Source organism: Pan troglodytes, chromosome X, assembly GCF_028858775.2.
Source record: "Pan troglodytes isolate AG18354 chromosome X, NHGRI_mPanTro3-v2.0_pri, whole genome shotgun sequence".
Taxonomy (NCBI): Eukaryota; Metazoa; Chordata; class Mammalia; order Primates; family Hominidae; genus Pan; species Pan troglodytes.
Genome location: NC_072421.2, coordinates 99,900,105 through 99,917,365, shown reverse-complemented (window position 1 = coordinate 99,917,365; position 17,261 = coordinate 99,900,105). Strand labels below are relative to the sequence as shown.

Sequence of the window (17,261 nt, the reverse complement as noted above, 5' to 3'; positions counted from 1 at the left end):
AGAACTGAAAAGTGGCAAGTGGTAGGAAGGTGGCAAGTGGTAGGAAGTAACGTATGCCAAACACGAAAGTGGAGGCATAATTTGTAAACTGGTGGTACTTCTCCTATGTCACCATTTATAGGACTGTGACTTGAAAACGTCACACTGCTATTATTTTAATTTCAAAAAGTATGCCAGCTGATTGTCTAACGTGCAAGCATCACAGGAGTGTGGACAATAAATTGTGCAAACGTTTCGTTCAACTCTTGCCTGCAATTAGGAACTGCTAAATGCCAGTTGTTGAGAACTGACCGTAAGGTGAGATTCTGTGCTACCGCTGTTTGTTTAGAAGTGAAAATAAATGGCTGATCCCCTTCAAGAACATGGACATGGAGCACCCGGTGTCAGCTCTCTGAAGAGTGTGCCGGGTAGATGGGCTGAGTATCCCCCTCCCCCGCCACCCCCCGCCGCAGGTGCTACCCTGAGACGACTCCTCGAGAAGTGCACCTTTGGGAAAGGGAGGGGTCGGGACGGTGGATGGAAGCCCCTGGTGTGCCAAGGTAACATGCCTGCTTCTGTGGGCCTGCAGGTCGAGCATCTGACAGAGTCCCACTGTCTCTCAAGGCCAGTCTCTGGAAGGAGCGTGTGTCCTTTCTCATGAGGATTTACTGACAAAATTACCTATGAAGGCAAGCCAGATTCATGTATCTGCTAAGGCCAGCCAGGGATGAACAAGGATGCAGTGCTTTCAGTCCTGGTCCCGCTGGCTCACGGCTGGGGCAGGGGAAGAGCAATCCAGGGCACACAATGTACAACGTGTAACGTCACTCTTTATTATGAAAATAAAATGGTGATCATGAGTGGGGCGAATACACAGAGCAACTGGCTCTTTGGGTGGTTATGTCACGTGGCCTGCAAGTTAACGTTGGCTTCCTGGTCAGCCAGGCCTTAGGCTGGTGAAAAGAGGAAACAAAGAGGATGTGAACGAAGACAAAGAAGACATCGGAGGGCTCCTTTTAGGAGATTTGCTTGAAGGCCTCCGCGGGGATCTTGCCCTCGGTCTAGAGAAAGTAAAGAAAAGGAGTTGGGATGTTAGTAGAGCCAGGTGCACTGGGTTCCATCCCCACACTACCTGGCCTCCATCTTCTTGGCCCTCCTGACGACCCAGAGACAGCTGTCTTTTACCCACTTGATTCCCAGACCTCACCTGGAGCATAGTGAAGGCCTGGCCAGCTCTAGTGTAGTTCCACTCATTGTCCTGAAGGCACCTGGGGTGGGAGAAGAACAGGTGCTCTCCATTACTAGCCCAGGACAGACACGCTGACTATGCAATGCCACCCTTAATCTATGCTACCTTTTTGCTGGGTCACATGTACCAATATGAGCACTATCGTAACAATGAAAAAAGGCCTAGAGAAAACCAAAACGCCCATCCCTGACATTAATGCCCACTAGAATTCAAATCAGAAACATAGGGGTATTCAAATGAACAAGGGAGCCTAATACATATTGATAAAGAAAGATGTTCAAGAAATAACAAGTGGAAATTCAATAATATGTTTCTTTTCTATTGAGATATAATGCACATACTGTAGCAGTCACCATTTTAAGGTGTACAATTCAGTGCTTTTAAGTCTATTCACAAGATTGTGCAACCATCACACCTATCTAATTCCAAACTGTTTTTATCACCTCAAAAAGAAACTCCTTAACTGTTAGAGATCACTCCCTGTTCTCCCTCTTCCCCAGATCTTGGCAACCACTACTCTGCTTTCGGTCTCTACGGATCTGGCTATTCTGAACACTTCGTATGAATGGAATCATATAATTATGTGGCTTTTTGTGACTGGGTGCTCCCACTTAGCACATAATGTTTTCAGGGTTCATCCACGTCATAGCATATATCACAACTACATCCTTTTTTGTGGATGAATAATATTCTAATAATATTCCACCGTATGGATGTACCACATTATCCATTCATCAGCTGAAGGTCAATCCATGTGTTTCCATTTTTTGACTATTTGGAATAATGCCACTACGGAAATTCATGTGCAAGTTGTTGAATGGGCATATATTTTCATTTCTTTTGGTATACACTTAGGAGTGGGATTACTGGATCATGTGGTAACTCCATGTTTAAGATTTTGAGGAACTGCCAAAATCTTTTTGCCAGCAACTGCTCCACTTTATGTTCCCAGTAGTAATACATGAGATTTCCAATTTCTCTGCATTCTCACCGACATTTGTCATGTTTCCTTTTATGGACTAAAGCTATCGTAGTGGGTATGAAGCGGTAACTCACTGTGGTTTCGATATGCGTTTCCCTAATGACTAACGATGTTGAGAAGATTTTCACGTGCTTCTTGGTCATTTGCATATCTCCTTTGGAGAAACATCTATTCAAATCATTTCCCCATTTTTTAATTCGGTGGCTTGTCTGTTTGTTGTTGAGTTGTAAGGGTTCTTCTTGTCGGCGATGTGATTTGCAAATATTTTCCCTTGTTCCCATCAGTCGGTTTTCCGCTTTCTTGATAGTGTCTGCTGATGCACAAAAGCTTTTAATTTAGATGAAGTCCAATTTACCTATTTTTTCTTTGGTTGCTTGTGCTTTTGGTTTCATATGTAAGAAATGGTTGCCTAATTCAAGGTAATGAAGATGTACACTTACAGTGTTTTACAGTTCTGGCTCTTATTTTAGGTCATTGATCCATTTTCTGCCAGTGTTTGCACGTGATGTGAGTTAGGGGTCAAAATTAATTGTTTTGCAAGTGGATATCCACTTCTCCCAGCACCATTTGTTAAGAAGACTATTTTTTTTTCTCCATTGGATTTTTTCAGCACCCTGAATGATAATCAACTGGACATAAATACGTGAGATTATCTGTGGACTCTCAATTATATTCCATTGATTCCCACGTCTGTTCCTATGTCGGTACCATACAGTCTTGATTAATGTAGTTTTGTAGCAAGTTCTGAAATCGGGAAGTGTGAGTCTTCTAACGTTGTTCTTCTCTTTCAAGATGGTTTTGGCTGTTTGGGGTCCACTGCATTTCCACATGAATTTTGGGATTACCTTGTCAATTTCTGCAAAGAAGTCAGTTGGGACTCTGTCAGGGACTGCAATGAATCTGTAGATTGTTCTGGGTGGTACTGCCATCGTAATGATATTAAGTCTTCCAATCTATGAACGTGGGATGCCTTTCCACGTATTTAGGTCTTCTTTAATTTTTTTCAGCAATGTTTTGCAGATTTCAGAGTATAAGATTTGCGCTTCTTCTCTTAAATTTGTTCCTACATACTTTCTTCTTTTCGATGCTACTGTAGATGGACTTATTTTCTTAATTTCATTTTTTTGGATTGTCCATTGCAACTGCATAGAAGTACAAATGATTTTTGTATATTGTATCTTTCAACCTTGCTGACCTGGTTTATCAGTAGTTTGTTGTGGTTGATTCTTTCAGATTTTACAAATGGAAGGTAATGTCATTTGGGCATTATGCCATTTAAAAAAATATTTACATATACCAGTATAAAAGTATGATACCTTTTTCATGGACCCACTTTTTTTGGAAGCAAAATACCCAGATAGTTATTTTTCCAAATTGCATGTGAGTTTCCATTACTCATTCCTCTGATGTCCCAACGGCCCCCATCCCCATGTACTCCCAGCACTCACTTCTGAGACCACTCCAGTTTCATCCCAGACTGGGCAGAGAAAGCCTGCACCATTTCCTGCTGCTCCTGGGAGAGGGAGGGCTCAGAGCTGGAGGAGAGTGTGGACACTGGGATGGAGAAGGCACTCTGAGTCTCTTGGGGGCTGGCATCCCTCACAAACAGCTCGTCATTCACGATGCACAGACTGGAGGAAAGAAAAATGCACCCTCAAACTGGACAAGTAGATAACTCCACACCCCCAACAACAGGATCCTTCTTAACCACTGCCACTCAGCAACCAAATTCCTTCCATATCCCTAACTGTGCCTGCCTCCCAGATTTTTTGGCTGGCACCCTCTAACCCTCCCACAGAGTCCACCTTTGGAGGGACTGTCTACCAGCTTCACTAGATTTTTAGATCCAACCCCAACGCATTTACCCTGTACAACAGCCCAAGGAAGTGGATAGTCTTATTCCAATTTTCAGAAAAAGGCACTGAATCACAGAGTGGTCGAATAAGTTGATCAAGGTCACACAGTTTGTGAGTGTTGGAGTGAGGAACAGAATCTGTATTCTGACTCCAGGGCCCACACTCTTAAACACTAGGCTAGACTGCTCCTTGGATCTTCCTGTCGGCCTTCCACAATATTGAGAACACCCGGAGGACTGCACCCACCACATTTCCACAACACTGGCCCCAAGCTTAGATGGGTGCTCCCACCCACAACACAGCACTAACCTGGAACTGCTGCCAGGGGTAGCAATGAAGGTCCGGGTGAAGGCGAGAACAGAACCCTGAGACTGTCCTTCCACTTCAAAGACAACAAACACCACCACCTTAGAGTTGCACAGGCTTTAACATGCTCACACGGTGATCCCCAGTCAGAGTATTGCTTGACACTCACACAGAAGCGGGGGAGGGGGCAGACCAGGACAATTGTTCACTTGGAGTCAGGCGGATGTGGCAGGAATGGGGAGGGCAGCAACAGGAACAATCCGCTCCCAGTGACAGGGCCCCTATCATGTGTGGGGCCCTGTGAAAACCACAAGTTCACTTAATTCCTATTTCACAGTAGCCCAAGAGATAGAGTATTAGCCCCATTTTGCAAATGAGGAAACTGAAGGGTTAAGTAACCAGCACAAGTTCACAGAGTAAGGACCTGGGATGAGAGCTGTCAAACTCCACAGTCTGTGTCCTTAACGCACGCCTGAGCTGTGCAGGGCAGACAGGCATGGACCTAGGTCAGACCAGGGTGGTTTGAAGGCAGAGTGGGGGTGGGAAAACACGGAAGAAAGAAGAGGAAGGAAAGGAAAGGAACGAAAGCAGGGAAGCTGGGGGAGTTCTGAGAGGGAGCCCAGCCAGGGGGAGGGAGCAGTGGGGGATCTGGGGAGGGGACTATACAGACACTCACCTTCCTTGAAAACCCCATTGACAGAAAAGCAGAGCATCCTCTCCTGAAAAGGAAGCGCTCAGGTGCTCAGGATCCTCCTTAACCTCCTACCCACCTCTGGCTCTCTGGGCCTGCCCAAGGGAGGAAGCAGGTGCTCACCGTCTGGCACCACACGTCCACCAGGATGGAGCTGAGGTCATGCTGAGTTTTGGGCAACGCACTGAGGGAGTCCACAATGTCACGTTTTGTGCGCCTCAGCAGTTCCCCCTTCAGGTCTGTAGAGGAGAAGAGAAGCAAGGAATGGCAGGGTGGGCGGGGCAGGGCGGGGGCGCTACCACATCCTGGTCCTTGGCCCCTGTGATTGTTCCCATCACACCCCCTTACCTTGCCCACCCTTCCCCATCACACACTTACAGGGGTTCTTGAGTGTTTTCATATTCCTGCTATCCTTGAAGTACTTGCACAAGCTGTTCCTAGGAGAAAAAGAGGAGCAGGAGTGGGTGGTCCGGCCAGTGTGGGCATTTCCAGGAGTTGGCCTGTGTCTGCTGGGGAGACACACAGCCCCAGAGCAGGCTCTGAGCCGTGATACTCACGGGACTGAGTCCTTGGGGTCGAAGGGAACAGCCAAGGAGAAGCAGGCCTCATCGTGGTAAGCACCGAGGAGACCCTGTCGATCTCCAGAGTCATAGATTGAGTAATACCTGTGGAGAAGCAGTGAGGATAGGCTATCTCTGTGGCCTGGGCCCCAGATGAGACTTGAAAACTCCCAGGCTGCACGGGTGGCCCAGCCTGTCTCAGCCCTCCCCTTCCTCATGGTCCCAGGGATACTCACTGCTGCAGGAATTGCAGGACTAAATGCTTTAGGGTCTCAGATCCAGTAAAGTTTTCCTGAAATCAAAAGACAATTTGGATCTATGCGGTGGACAAAGCCTCCCTTACAGCAACCCAAATCTTGCTTGGTCCTTCTTCCTCACCTTGCAGGGTTTCATTGTCTCAGAGCTGTCAATGTCAACAATCACTGGTGCGGGTAACTCTCGGCCGTCCTGGAGAAGGAAAGAGGAAGTCAGCAGTGGAGACCAAGGAGGTGGAGCTGGATGATCGATAAGATGAACATGCCCAGGGAGACAAGCATCAGAGGCTAGGTGGGAAATGGCCCTGGAAATTCCAGTGGGTGGCTTTCTCATGGGGTGCTGGACATCTCTACTATCACATGCAAATGTGTGTGTGTGTGGCGGGGGGGTGGCGGCGGGGGGACACATTTTCCAGGGAGAATATTCTTGTCTTTTTCAGGAATCCATGCCTGTAAAATGGATGAGGGTCTGATACAAGCATGTAATCTAGGCAAGACCCAAAGGACTTGAGGGCAGGCATGGAGGTCCTTTTCTTGAGTAAGAGGAGACAATGATGACGGTATTATAGATACTTACCAGGCGTAACAACTTGGGGAAACAATCCCGGATGGCACTGTCCAAAACCAAAAATTGAATGAAGTGACTGACAGTTCAGGGTTGCACAGTCTCTCTCCCACTCCCTCTCACACTCCTCCCTCTCCTTCCTCCTGGTTAGCTTCCATCTAGACTGTCCTGACTCCCTTTTCTCCAGTGCCACAAGAAGCAGCATTGGGAGCCCAGGCTCCAGGGCTTTCTTCCTCTCCCTCCCTCCCCTTTGCCCAAGTCACCATGGAAGGCTCTGCAGGGAGCAGGAAATGGGGTGGGAGCCCAGGGCTCTGCCACCTCACTGGCTGTCCATCAACCTGCCTGACCAGGCCCTGGCCAAGACCAGGTCAGCCCTTAGGGATGGCCCAGGATGCTGGGACACGGAGGTGAGTGAGGCCGGACTCAGGAGGCAGGAAGCGGAAGGCAGAGGGGACAACAACAGAAATGGGGTGAAGGTAGGGGAGGGACGGATGGGTGAGACACAGGAGAGGAGAGACAAGGGAGAAACAGGATGCAATGCAAAGGGAAGGGAAAGACTCTCTACTGCGGAGGTGGAGTTCAGGGAGGAGAAGAGGAGAAAAGGGCTCCCCTGCTGCAGCCCTTTCCCTCACTGCTCCCTGGCTGGCCCTGGGGACCGAGGCAGGAAAGGAAAACATGCGCCTGTTGGGCTGGGGCCCACTGGATGCAGCTGGAGCCTTCCTCACCTGTGTGAGCTCAGTCTGAGCTGGGCATGGGAAACAGAGCAGCCACGGGGACAGGAGACCTTCTCCCGGGAGGAGTGAAGAGTCAGGCCCCAGCTCAGCATGGGGTTCAGAGTCTGGGGACCCCCTCTCCAGACCACTGTATTCTCTTCTGATGGTCCCTGACTCCTGTGCCCCTCTGTGCTGACGCCTTGACCGAGGAATGCTACCCATCTCGGGCTACCCAGGGCTCCTCTGAGGGCCCAGGCAGGACGATGTGAGGTGGAGAAGGAGGGAAGGTGGGGCAGTGCCCTGAGAGGCCTGTCCTTCTGTCTTCTCAACCTCCTCTGCCCTCTGCCTTCCACTCCTGCCTCAGGAACGTGGCCCGCTTCTGGCCCCTTGACGCAGGAAACCCAGGTTTCTCCCCAAGGAGGGCCCAGCTCCTGGCATTGGGCCAGAGGAAGAGATGGCATGACAGCAGCCACCCGGGGCCCCAGCCCTCAGTATGGGGCAGGGAAGCCCCCATGCCAGCCCAGGACAGGTGGGGGGACCTTTTTGGAGCAAGAGAAGGAGAACCCCTCTCGGGACAGGGGAGGGAAGCCCCATCTCAGCATGGAGGCAGGAAGGCCTGTCTCAGCATGAAGCCCCGGACTAAAGGACTCTTCTCGGTCCAGGGCACCAGCATCTGAATACTGCTGGTCCTGGGGAGGTGGGGGAGCCCCACTTCCTGGAGCACACTCACAGAGGGCACACTGGAGGAGGCTTGGTGGAGACAGGCGGGAAACACACCCCAGAGCAGGTGAAAAGGGGACCATGTCAGAGGAAGGAAAGGAGACCTCTAAGCACAGATGAGTGAGTGACAGAGAGAGAGGAGAGAGAGAGAGAGAGAGAGAGAGTAGGAAGGGAGGTCTGTGGTCCTCCCAGAGGACCAAGGCTGCTTCTTCCTGCAGAAGGGCACCTTCAGACACAGCTCAGTCACCCAGGGAGCAAAGGTGCCCAGGAAGGGTGCCAGGGGTTGCCACTGACCTTACATAGGCGGACTGGTCCGAGAAGGTGCTGCACAACGGGTTCCCTTCTAGCCATAGCTCTTCGAGCTTCAGCCCTTTCACCTTGCCCAACTCCCACGCCGACTCCAGCTAAGAAAGATGGGGAGGAAACTGGAGAAGGAGGGCCAGGGAAAGAGAGACACCCAGGACCCTGGGCCCTGAATTCCCCCGGCCCTCATAGTCACCCACAGGTGCCACTGCCTGGCTGTTGCCATTATCCTGATGTGTCCTGCCCTCCACCCAAAGTTGATCTGGCTCCCCCTTCTCACCTTATTTTTGGAGAGATTCAGGATCTTGACTTTGGGAGCCTTCTCTGTAATGTCAGAAAGGCCATCCAGCTGGTACAGTTTGTTGTTGCACAAGTTCAAAGACAACAGCTTTGGGTCAAGAAGAGTTAGAGTGGCGGCTACTATCTTGGGCCTCAGAGACAAATCTGCCCTCCACCTTATCCCTTCCACCCCTCTAACTAAATACCAGCACTGAGCCTAAGGCTTTACCTCAGGGAAATTTCTTTCAATGATCTTCAGGGTGGCAGCCATGCAGTTTCTTCGATTCAGGATTATATCAATGTCACGGCCCATCAAGTCTTGAAGAAGCCAAGAGAAGGGAATCAGAAGGCTGGGAGGGCCCCGGCTGGACCAGAGCCAGCCCCAACCCCTCTGTAAATTGCCATTCCTAAGTCTCCCTCCCAGGCAGACCTCTCTGCCCCCGCTTGTCTTAGAATTGCTGCTGTCAGCCTTACCTGGGTCAAAGCGGAGATTCTGGAGATCAAGAGCTTGCTGGGAGACATTGTACCGTTTGTTCATGGTCAGCTGCAGAGATAGAGATGAAGACAGAGGCTCTGGGGCTCTGGTGATGGTGGTGGTGGTGGTGATGGTGGTGGTGGTGGTGGTGGTGGTGACAGGGAAAGAGGGGGCCAGGGGAAGAAGAGGTGGGTCCAGGAAGCAGGCATACAATGATCCTTGAGTCTGTATTACCTTTAGCATCTCCATTTGGCCTGGCTTCAACTTATTCTTCACAGAGTAGGGCGCAGTAGAATGATTGACAAATATACATATCTGCAGGAAGGCAGGGTGGTAAGTACCAGGACCTCTAATCCCAAAGAGGATGACCAGCCCCCTGGCCTGTCCTCCTGCCCAGAGACTAAGTACAGGGCATGCCCTCGGCACACACCTTTTGGTTCTCGTCATCACAAATCTTATAACTGACATCCTTCAATGCAGAGGCAGCGCTAGCATCCTGGACAAAGAAGCATGCCCGATTTTGGACGTAGTGGAACTACAGGGAGTGAAGGCAAGAGCAACAGCGTCAGAGGCCAATGGCCCCTGCTGAGCCAGGCCTCTCCCCGTCCCCCATGCCCACTCATCTGGCTTCACCATCCTCTCTTACATCAACCGGAGTGAAGGGGTCACTGCAATGGCTCTGGATTGAATTCATTAGCCATGCCTTGTCATACTTTATCCCGTAAGGAATCTAAGGGTAAAAAGAAGAAATAGGAGGGAAGGGAGAGACAACGTGGAACTAAGGATGGAGAACAGAACCAACCAGCTGGGTTTTTTTTTTTTCTTTCTTTCCAACCTTCTACTTAGCTTAGATTTCTAAAGAAAGGACCGCTGACATGATTTCTTATTTTTGTGCCAAATATAGATGCCCTAAACTCCCTTTCCCCCCATTCCGAAGCTCTCCTCCAAATAATCAACTTAGGGTGTTTTAAGTGGTCTTCCTTCTGTCAGGTTCCAGAATAGTCTACCTAATGCAGACCCCACCAAGATACTCACTGTGACCTTAAACCAGTTCCTTGTGTATCCATCCTGTGTGTTCTGACTCATTTTTCTCTCCGGAGGTTTTCTATTTCTCCACGTGGTAATACGGATTTCGTCTTCACTATGCCAGTTCGTTCTTCTTTGGCATCGGATGCTATAAGGAGTGCTGTGGGGAAGAGGAGAGAAGGCGGGTATCCATTAAATCTAAGAAAGTCTTCTATACATGCTCCACTCACTGACGCCAGGGCTACAATTAGGATTGCTCAGCCACTATTCCACTTCCAGCATTCGTCAGTTCTCTAATGAGAGAAGAAAAGGAAGACCACAGAGAATGAAAGGGTTGCACAGTCCCGGGGGCTGCTACGTGCAAACCAGGCTGCCTGGTCACTTACTGTCTTAGTTGTTGGTCCTTGTGGACATCCCTCATCTCCACGCTTCCATCATTCTCCTGGCAGTGTGAAGGCGGGCGCTCATACCCACCATGTTCATAATGACAGTTCCTCTTGTCAAAATTATCCCGGAAAGAACTCCCACCTTTCTTTCTTCCTTGAAAAGTGCTACCATGGTCATGGCATTCTGCAACGGAGAACAAAAAGACAAGTTTGAGACACATCAATGGTCCACTTACCACGTACCACGTCGTGAGCTAACTCCATGGTAGGGCTAGCAAAGTGCCAACCCGCCACATAAGCCCCAGAAAACAAACTCCTCTGCCTGTCCAGATACAAGAGCCTTATCTCACAGGTGGCACAATCAGGGTAGGAATCTTGGGAGAGGAAGCAACTGTGTTGAACCTCCTAAGAAATGGAGCAGGAATTATAAAGAACAGAGGTGCACGTGTCCATGGGTTAGACTAGACACCAGCCACACACCTGGAAGGGGTCCTAATCTTGCCTTCTCTCAGGCTTCTCTAATCTAACAACCACACCAACACCTGGGAGACAAGCTCTCTCGCACCTCCCAAATCCAATCCCCAAATGCATTCTGTGAACAATCAGCAAGCTATACTTCTTTGCCAGTGCAGTACAAGCTTTAATGACAGGTGGGTCCGATGTAACAGCTTCCCAAGCTGCCCTCCTGCCTCCAGCCTTGCCCTCAAAAATACTCAGTTTGAAATACCCAGAGCAAGCTTTCTTTTTGCCCAGCCCGAAATGCTTTCAGCCCAAGAGACAACTCTTCCTAAGCAAGTGACAGAATTACTGGAAAGAAAATCAGCAGATACTGAAAACCACTGCAGTAACAGGATCTAAATGACATAAATAAAACACCGTACCCAACACACTGTACCCAACAACAAAAACAGAGCATGTATGTTTTTTCCCCCTCTACTGTCTTGCAGCATTCACGAAGGTAGACCATCTCCTGGACCATCCAACAGACCTCGACCAATTTCAAAATGTACACCTTGTCTCAGGGCACTCTTATGAATAAAATTTCGGTCACTGCTGACCTCTCTGCAATATACTGATTATGGCCAGGCCTCAGATGAACTTCTGTAGGGGGCATCATTGCTTTCACTGTGTGTGACCCGCTGTCAGGACAGTCCTGCTCCTCTCGACTGCTGGGACTTTCCCTGTGTGCCATTAGAGGTGAAATTAAATGTGGGCAGAGCATCTGACCTAGACATTCCTGATGCTTGGTCCCTACAACTTGGAAGTGGGGCTGGAGTGCTCTCTTTCTCTCACACTCTACATCCAACCGATCAGGATGGATGTATCTTCTCTTGGCTCTACCTTTAAAATATATCCAGAGTCTGGCCACTTCTCACCCCCTCCATTGCTACCTACCCTGGCCAGGTCACCAACATCTGTCTCCTGGATTATGCTGCCTTCCAAGTTGTCCTTCTGCTTTTGCCCTTGACTCCCCTACCATCGATTTTCAACACAGGAGGCAGAGTGATTTTTTAAGGCATAAGTCAAATCTTGTCATTCCTTTACTCAAAATCGTTTAACCGCGGTTTGGAGCCCATCAGTATGTTAAAAAGTTATGAGTCCATAACAATACTCAACAACAGCAACAACAACAACAAAGACCCCTATTGGTGACATTTGGAGGATGTCCAGAAACCAACTCATTTTCATGAAAGTCCATAAATGAAAGGGAAAAAAATCAAAGATTAAAGTGAGGGTTAAGGGCACACGGTCAATATATGGAGCACAGGAAGAGTCAGAGTCATTTTTGAGAACACACATTACTTCAGAAATAACGTCACTGAGGGGAAGAAGGTGTAAAAGTGTAAGCTAGCCAACAGCTACAGCTACAGCCTCAGGCAAGGCCTTGTGTTGGAAGAGAGCACATGTGATAAAAAGCCACAGAGGGACCGGACAGAGAGAGATGCCGAAGACAAAACACACACAGGCGTACATCCACTTGCTGAACTCTGGCATCTCAGCACAATCCCTGTCTCGCAGTTGTGCTGCCAGAATTACGGGCGATCTCAAGAGTATTATAAAGCAGCTAGTACTTCTCACCCAGACCGCCTGGGTTTCCCCTCAAGTCCCACCATGTACTGGCTGATCCCCCCACACAGACATAGTGGTGAGTAACCTTTATGACATCACGTGTGTTCCTACTGGTACTTCCTGTGTTAGTTTGGAATTCTGCCTACATCACTGCCATGCCACTGAGTGCATGGCATCAGCATCCCTGCTACGGCAGGGAAAGAACGGGATAAGAAGAAAACCAACCCTTGCCCAGTGGCAACCAACATCTGCTCAGTGTTGGGCAGACTCACTAGGTTTCTCTTGACCTCCTCACAGAAATCCCATGAGAATTCTATCCACAGTCCCTTTTCAGATCATGAATATTGGGTTCACAGATGTCGGGTACATTTCCCAGCCAGGTAAGTGGCAGAACAGGAATTATGTCCTCACGTATATTGGTCTGCCTCTATACCCTGAGTGCTCCTCCAGAGACTGCACTGGTTCTCCCTTAAATGGCAAGCTTTCAGGTCTCATCGACAGATTTTTTTGTAAGCAGGCCGGGATGATGTTTTGTGCTAGTCACTCCTGTTGGGGTGGGAACCAGGTGTCTTGGATAAGGTGGAGATCTCTGTCTTGGACCAGATGGGTGTAATCTGTTTGGGCCATGGGTTTTCAGATTAGGAGTCACTTTGGGCTGGTAGTGTCTGGCATAGAATAAGGGCCTAATTAATATTTGTTAAATGAATGCATTTGATGTAGGTTTGGGATCATCGACAAAACCACTTTTGAGAATACATCCATCTGAACCATTTCTACCGACCTCTATTTATATTTATTCCAGAGCTATTCGGGCTGCAGAACTATTTCATAACCTGACTGCAAAACTAGAACAAATTAATCTTTTCTTCTGCAACATTAATATTTTTCCATTAATGTATCCTTAGAAATAGAACTGAGTACCTCCCTGCAGACTGTGGCTAGAACTGCAGCTTTGAAGATCTCAGAGAAGGAGGCTTTTGCAAATAGTGCTGACAGAAATGAGGAGAGGCGTTCCCTGAATCCAGCAGATAGAGCTTTCTGGACATCTGGTCTCTGTAGGAAGAATGTTCTGGACCTACAGGCATGTTGTGTTCACTCAGCCTTGTGACAGACAGGAAGCATCATCCCTGTCTCAGAGAAAGGGAAGAATGTGTGGTCTGTGTGTCCGTGTTGCCCATGCGAGCAAGTATTAGTGTTTCGTATTACATGCTTCCACAATTAGGTTACAGATACATGTACTCCAAATCATGTTGGTAAACACATTGCCACACAACACTGGATCCCACTGCACATTTCTTTTCATGTGTTATGTATTATATATGGCCAAATTTTGTTTCTTGTTCAGAATATGCTTTTTAGTGCTTTTTTTCTTTTCTACCTCTCGGTGTTTTAATATTTGAACTGATAGTTTTAAAATAAGAAAGTAAGAGAGTTCCCTGTACACAAAAGTAATGGAACAATATCCACCGGTTGACCAGGGTTACAGAGTACCCCCAGCAGGGGTGGCCAAAAAACCCAGTGGAACACAGCCAGGGCTTCGAAGTGGGCTTAAGATTTTGAGTCCCTGCTCTACAGTTTCCCAGGAGAAGCACATGAGTACTTTTAAGCATAAAGTGATATTTTCGTAAGGATTTTCAATGATATTTACACCAATATACACTTCCACTAACCGTGTGTGAGTCTAATTTTCTGCAATATGCCTAACCATTCAGAAGTCATTCTTACACTTTGATCCAGACATTTCACTTTTCGAATTTATTACATAAATCACTCTCTGTCTAAATATATACATATAATTATACGGCTGTGCTTTACAGGTTCTTTGGGACAGAAGGATGACGGGACCAGAGAGTGGCTGATATTGTCAAAGGGAGAAGTAGAAATGACTGCCCTTGCAATGAAGTCGACATGGCAAGGAAGGGGCATGAGTACCTGACATACAGGGTGAAAAGGCCAAGGGATGGATGTGTGGGTCAGAAAGAAGAGGGTGAGTACAGAGAAGACAAAGAAACACACATTGAAAACGCCTCCAGGGAACTGAATTCATCCTGGTGATATGCTCCCCTCTGAAAACCCTCCTTCCTTCCTGTCCATGTACATCTTGTCTGTCCCTGTTACTTCACTTCAAGTTGAACACCAGAGAAACAGTTCCCACACAGTCCGAAAAAAGGAGAGATGGTATAGGGCAACACTGTGCAATGATGAGTCTCTTGGACAGAAGGCTGGAGTCGGGACATTGGTTCCAGAAACCACACCCATCATTGCCCAGCAGACTTTGAGAGGGCCCTGTCGTACTGCTCATTTCAGCCTTGACACAGAGTCGCACATTATTGGTTATGGGCCTAGGATTTGTGGTCAGATCCATCAGGATTTCAATCCTGGTGCTAAATTCTATGATCCAAGGCAACTAAGTGACCTCGCTGTGACTCAAGTTCTTTTTGCTTGTTTTCCCCCTAACTCAAAGATAGTAACAGTTTCTACCTCATGGGCTACTGTAAAAATTAAGTGAGTTAACACATGGAAACACGTGAAAAGCACCTGGAGAAATGCCCGTGACCTAACAAGCACTATAAATAAGTTGTCTATTACTATGTCGAGAACGTAGTACAACATCTGGCGTTTATTGAGGGAGAAATACGTGTTAGTTGCATTCGTTGTTATTAGTCCTCCTGGAAATGACAAGGAAAAGAGATGAGTGAGTGGCATCTGGTTGCCATGTCAGCTATTAATGTATCTTACAAAGCGGCAGTAGTAAAACAGGGCAGCCCCGGCTCCAGTGGGGAATCATCTGACATATGGGTTCAGGGAACCAAAATAGAAAGCTCAGAGCATGAAACAGGTTATGCGGAAGGATTCAGTAGGGAGCTTAAGTTCCCGTTTCCGATCTTTCAGGAAAAAAAAAATGTATTATTATGCAAGAAATGTTTCAGGTTTAAGTGGCAGACTATAAGCAACAAGGTAGAATACTCGTCACACCACGTGATACAAAGGGAAAGAAAAACAAAGTCAGGTTATAAAACTGTATATTACAGTATGATTCCTCAGAAGAAAATATTAATGAGAAGTTATGTTTTCATTTGTAAATATAAACACAAACAAGTCAGGGTAAAGGGACACGTGAGAATGTCAACCATGTGTAGAAGTAGGTGGCTGGAATGCAGAATGGTTATACTTTCACACCTACGCTTTATACTTGTATAAGAGGATGTTTATGGCCGGGTCAGGGTTTTGTCAAGTGCTTGGGGAGAAGCACTTTTCCTATCGACCCATATACAGCATAATGGAAACCGTTTATTACTGACAATCAAGTGTGAATATCTTCTCTCTGATTAATAAGCTAACCTCACTTTTGACGACTCATTCAACTTCTCCTGATCCCAGGTTCCTTACATGTAAAAATCAGAGATTAGGGCTAGCTACCACCTCAATCAAGATATAGAACATATAACACAACCCAAAAGGTTTCCAGTCGATCTCCTCTTCATCCCTTGGCTCCGTGCAAACATTGATATACTTTCCGTTACTATATATTCATCTTCCTGTTCTAGGATTTCACACAAATGGACTTGTACATGCTGCACCCCTTTGGGTCTGGCTTCTTTAACTCGGCATAATGTTTCTGAGACCCATCCATGTTCTTGACTTTTCCTTGCTGAGTAAAAGCCCCTTGATGGATATACCATAATTTGTTCACCTTTGATGTTGTTTTAATGAAGTTTCAGGAGGAAGTGAAAGGAGATCCTTGCCTTCAAAAAGCCATCTTTCTTGGGCAGTCTTCTATTCTTTCATAATAGACACAATTTCATCCTTTATCACTCCTTTGTCTCTCTGGGGAAATATTATCTTAATGTCTGTTTCAGCCTCTTCCATTCTTTCTGTTCCCTCAGTGCCAATTATTGGATTTGTTGAGTTTGTGCCATCCCTTCCTTGCTGATCCTGGGTTGTGGATGTCTTCTGCAGAGGAAGCTCCACTGCTGAATCAGCCCTGGGCTCACAGACACTTAGCTTTAATCCATACCTTGCTCTGGCCTTGCCGGCAGTTTAGCTTCAAGCCGGACACAACCTGTGGTGGCCCCGGCTTTACCACTGTGTTTTCCCATTTCCTTTCTCTTTGAAAAAGACAATCTTCTCGATGTCTTACATGGGAATCTTTATTTCATATTTTCCAGCGTAACTATGTATTTATTATTACTGTAATATTATCATTCTGAAACCACAGTTATAAAATTTTAAAATTAAATATTGTAAAAGGCTTGCATTCTTATGATTTAAATTGTTCAAGCAGTTCTCAACCATGATTACACATTAGAGCCACTTGGGGACACTGAAACAATTCACTAGCACCAGGACACACCCAAAACAATCAAAGCAGAACCGTGGTTAGATCCAGGCAACCACATTTTTTAAACTCTCCATGTGAATTGCAGTGTGCAACCAAGGTTGAAAACAACTGTGTTAAAGCCTCAGTTTTTGGCTTATGCTTGCCAGAGGATCCTAGCAATAGCTGCCTCCTCATTTTGCTGACTTCCCACTCAGCACTGTTTTGGGGACCCAGTGAGTCTATTAGCTTAGAGGTCAGCAACTTATTAGCTTAGAGGTCAGCAACTATGCCCTGTGGGCCAAATCTACCCCAGATCCCCATTTCCTTCAAGGTCTTTTGCTTGCAACCAATTTTGCTGCCAAGTACTCTGTTAATCAAGGTCCCAACTTGCCTATGCCAGAATTCACTCTAGCTCTTTTATACAAACAAGATATCTCTAATAAAATATATTACATAGCTTACAAAAACTCTGTGAGGGCCAGAAAAGCAGGCCTGGATGCTGCACAGCCAGGAGAAGTCCACCCAC

The 17,261-nt window shown here is 47.3% G+C and overlaps 1 protein-coding gene across 7 annotated transcripts in view; it reads right to left on the bottom strand.

Annotated features, from left to right (window-relative positions):
• Nucleotides 1-789: 789 nt before the first annotated feature.
• The window catches only part of LOC735423 (nuclear RNA export factor 2), a 112,374-nt gene continuing 95,902 nt past the window's right edge, over nucleotides 790-17,261 (bottom strand). For 5 of the 7 annotated variants that reach the window (XM_063804654.1, XM_054677129.1, XM_024353294.3 and 2 more), the window contains 20 exons: nucleotides 10,345-10,528; nucleotides 9,968-10,118; nucleotides 9,579-9,662; nucleotides 9,363-9,467; nucleotides 9,167-9,247; nucleotides 8,932-9,001; nucleotides 8,687-8,775; nucleotides 8,459-8,566; nucleotides 8,170-8,279; nucleotides 6,455-6,491; nucleotides 6,002-6,070; nucleotides 5,860-5,915; nucleotides 5,621-5,728; nucleotides 5,442-5,500; nucleotides 5,187-5,302; nucleotides 5,049-5,091; nucleotides 4,376-4,448; nucleotides 3,659-3,841; nucleotides 1,187-1,247; nucleotides 790-1,040 (listed from right to left, as the gene is read on the bottom strand). In XM_063804654.1, coding sequence (XP_063660724.1) covers nucleotides 996-1,040; nucleotides 1,187-1,247; nucleotides 3,659-3,841; nucleotides 4,376-4,448; nucleotides 5,049-5,091; nucleotides 5,187-5,302; nucleotides 5,442-5,500; nucleotides 5,621-5,728; nucleotides 5,860-5,915; nucleotides 6,002-6,070; nucleotides 6,455-6,491; nucleotides 8,170-8,279; nucleotides 8,459-8,566; nucleotides 8,687-8,775; nucleotides 8,932-9,001; nucleotides 9,167-9,247; nucleotides 9,363-9,467; nucleotides 9,579-9,662; nucleotides 9,968-10,118; nucleotides 10,345-10,528 — 1,832 coding nt within the window. In that variant the 3' untranslated portion in view covers nucleotides 790-995. Of the gene's footprint in view, nucleotides 1,041-1,186; nucleotides 1,248-3,658; nucleotides 3,842-4,375; nucleotides 4,449-5,048; nucleotides 5,092-5,186; nucleotides 5,303-5,441; nucleotides 5,501-5,620; nucleotides 5,729-5,859; nucleotides 5,916-6,001; nucleotides 6,071-6,454; nucleotides 6,492-8,169; nucleotides 8,280-8,458; nucleotides 8,567-8,686; nucleotides 8,776-8,931; nucleotides 9,002-9,166; nucleotides 9,248-9,362; nucleotides 9,468-9,578; nucleotides 9,663-9,967; nucleotides 10,119-10,344; nucleotides 10,529-12,316; nucleotides 12,493-13,335; nucleotides 13,542-17,261 lie in introns of those variants that run through there. The other 2 variants (XM_063804657.1, XM_063804656.1) reach the window with 2 other exon arrangements.